Here is a 2654-nt window from a genome sequence, read left to right as displayed (position 1 = left end):
CGGGGCTGCCGCGGGGAAGGAGAGGCTGAGGGGGCGGGAGAGAGGGAATAATCCCGGACGGTGCCGGTGCTGTCGCCGCATCCCTTTTGTTATTTATCGCGGTCGGGGAAGAGGAGGAAGAAAAGCGGGCGAGAGGGCACTTTCCTCCTCAAAAACCGACCGGCCGAAGCCGCCGGTGCGCTGAAGCCGCTGCCCCGGACAAGCGGGCGGAGGAGGACTTTGATGGGGAAACGCTTTTTCTCCCCTGATGCATCGTAAGTAACTTAAGTTGTTATTTATACTCCGCAAACAAACACGACAGTATAACATCTCCCATCTCTGGAGCGCTGGAGGCCGCGGCGAGGGATGAGATCTGCCTTTCCCCATCCGAGCAGGACACTTTTTCGCTCGTAATTAATTTTATTTGATTTTGATTTTTTAATTTTTCCATGCTCCGCTCCCGAAGGGTCATTTGAACTGTAAAGGAATCGCCGAGGGGGCGAGGGGACCTGGAGAGAGAGGCTATCCAAACGACTCCACCGAGGTAAGCAGCCTTAGCAATCCTTAACAATATCTTTCCGTTTTGCAGGTAGCAGGGGGCATGGGGTTTACTGTAATAATAATAATAATAATTTTTTTTAAATAGAGAGGGGGGAGGGGGAAAAGAGCCTCTTTACAGATCAGCTCGCCAAACCCCACCGTACAGATAAATCCAAATCAAAGCGAAAAATTCAACACACACCGGTAGAGAAACCTCTAAGCAACTTTCTTCAGGAACCACCGCTTTAATTGCCCATTTTTGTACAATCGCCCTGCAAATCCTGCCTCTCTAACGTGCTTTTTGCAAAAGCCCCCTCGTTTGGATGCCAGCTGAAAGATGATTTTAAACCCTTCCTCTGTATCTTTTTGCCCCACGAGATCGCTGATACCTGACTTGCGCGCTAATGGGTTTTTCCCCTACCCCTGCCTTGTGGGCCTGATTAACGCTCCTTATTAAAAATCGAAGAGGAAGCGTTTCCGACGGCCCTGGCAAGAGACAGCCCCTTCCCAGAGAAGGAAGAGCTCTTCTCTCCCACTCCCCAGTCCTGGCTCCCTGCGCACCCCGGGGAGCGCTGAGCCTCGGCCCCCGGCAGAGCCCCTCTGCCCCACCACGCGTGCCCCGCGTCTCGCCCCGTTGTGAGGAGGCTTGGTTCTATCCCTGCCTGGGGAGAATTCCTCCTGCCCATGTGGTTGTTATCATTATTATTGTTAACAACAACAATAATAACAGTTTATTTTTCCCAACCGGGTCTGAGGCCCAACTGGGACTTTCCCTGGAAACTTTATGTGGAAATACTTTGCAATATTAATTCGGGAGAAGGGAGGATGCGATGCTCCCTCCCCCGTCGGGCTCGCTCCCCACCTCGCTCGACACCCCAGATGCACACACGCACGCACACACACACACACATTTGTGTCCAAGGTTATTCACTAGTTGCCTGATGTATTGTTTTATTACATGCCGGCATGTCCACGGACGCGCTCGGATTTGTATTGCTGTCTACATGACAGATGGTGCTCTGTGAGGCCGCAAGAAGATACGATTCAATTTTCTTTTGAAAGGCACGTCCGCATTTATTTATTTATTTATTTAGCCTCCCCCTCTTTTCGCGCAGGGAGGGGAGAGGAGGGAAAATTTAAAGGGATGGAAAAGTTCGGCCTCTGCTTTGAGGTTTTGTTTCTTTTTGAATCCGACGCTTAGAAAACGGAAACTCTCCAAACATTCCCGTTTGATCGCTAGCAAATTGCTATCTGCACGATTAGCAGCAGGAAAGGAAAGAAATAAAAACAAAAAAAGAAGGAGCACAGAGAAAAGAGCGGAGGGGAGAGCCTAGCAGATACATAGGATCCCGTAGGGATTGGGGAAATAAATCTCCCCACTGGCCTTGTTATACTTGTGGAGCCTTGAGCTGTGTATTTAGAAGTATCACGTCTGTAGCCTGGATCCCAGAGAGCGTTTCCGAAAGAGAAACAGTTAAGCAGAAACTGGCTGGCTAGAAAGAACAATATTAAAATTGGGGGCCTGGACGGGGAGGGGGGCGGGGAATCACCATATTATTGAAACACTGGATATTAGCTTGCTTAAAAAAAAATAAATTAAAAAAAAAATCTTCTATTGCTCTCTGGGCCTGTTTCAACACCCAAGGAAGCGCAGGGAATAACGGCAGGAAGTATATTCCGCTGAAGCTGCCGTCAAGCGCTAGAGAAGGGATGGTTAAATGACGGGGTATCGTTTATCCCCGATATTGCTCTCATTAGTACTCCCTGAAGGAGCCGCAACTCGTCCACCCGGCTCTCCCCCTCCCCGGTCGGGCGGTACCGGCGCCGGGGACAGGGCGCGGGGACCGGCATGTCCCTCGTGTGCCTGTCCGTGTCCCTGCTCCCCGCCCGGCCCCTGTATCCCGGGGCCGGGGCCCTGACCCGCTCTCTCTGCTTCTCTGTCTCGGGAAGGCTCCTCCGCCCCCTCCAAGATGATGCTTAGCCCGGACCAAGCCGCCGACTCCGACCACCCCTCCTCGGCGCCCTCCGACCCGGAGTCCCTGGGCGGCGCGGACGCCCAGGCGCTCAGCTGCTGCGTCTCCGACCCGGAGCCTGCCGAGGGCGGCGGCGGCGAGGGCCGGGGCGGCGGCGGCGGC

At 53.3% G+C, this 2654-nt stretch overlaps 1 protein-coding gene across 1 annotated transcript in view; it reads left to right on the top strand.

The window, feature by feature from the left end:
* The first annotated feature begins 65 nt into the window (after window positions 1–65).
* NHLH2 (nescient helix-loop-helix 2) overlaps window positions 66–2654 on the top strand; it is a 3924-nt gene continuing 1335 nt past the window's right edge. Inside the window, exons 1-3 of the mRNA XM_039718008.1 lie at window positions 66–254; window positions 446–523; window positions 2470–2654. The exon at window positions 2470–2654 is cut by the window's right edge and continues 1335 nt beyond it. Coding sequence (XP_039573942.1) covers window positions 2490–2654 — 165 coding nt within the window. The 5' untranslated portion in view covers window positions 66–254; window positions 446–523; window positions 2470–2489. The remainder of the gene's footprint in view (window positions 255–445; window positions 524–2469) is intronic.

Source organism: Passer montanus, unplaced genomic scaffold, assembly GCF_014805655.1.
Source record: "Passer montanus isolate IOZ18808 unplaced genomic scaffold, ASM1480565v1 scaffold39, whole genome shotgun sequence".
In the NCBI taxonomy this organism is placed as follows: domain Eukaryota; kingdom Metazoa; phylum Chordata; class Aves; order Passeriformes; family Passeridae; genus Passer; species Passer montanus.
Note: the sequence above shows the minus strand (reverse complement) of the source record. Positions and strands in the feature narration are given on the sequence as shown.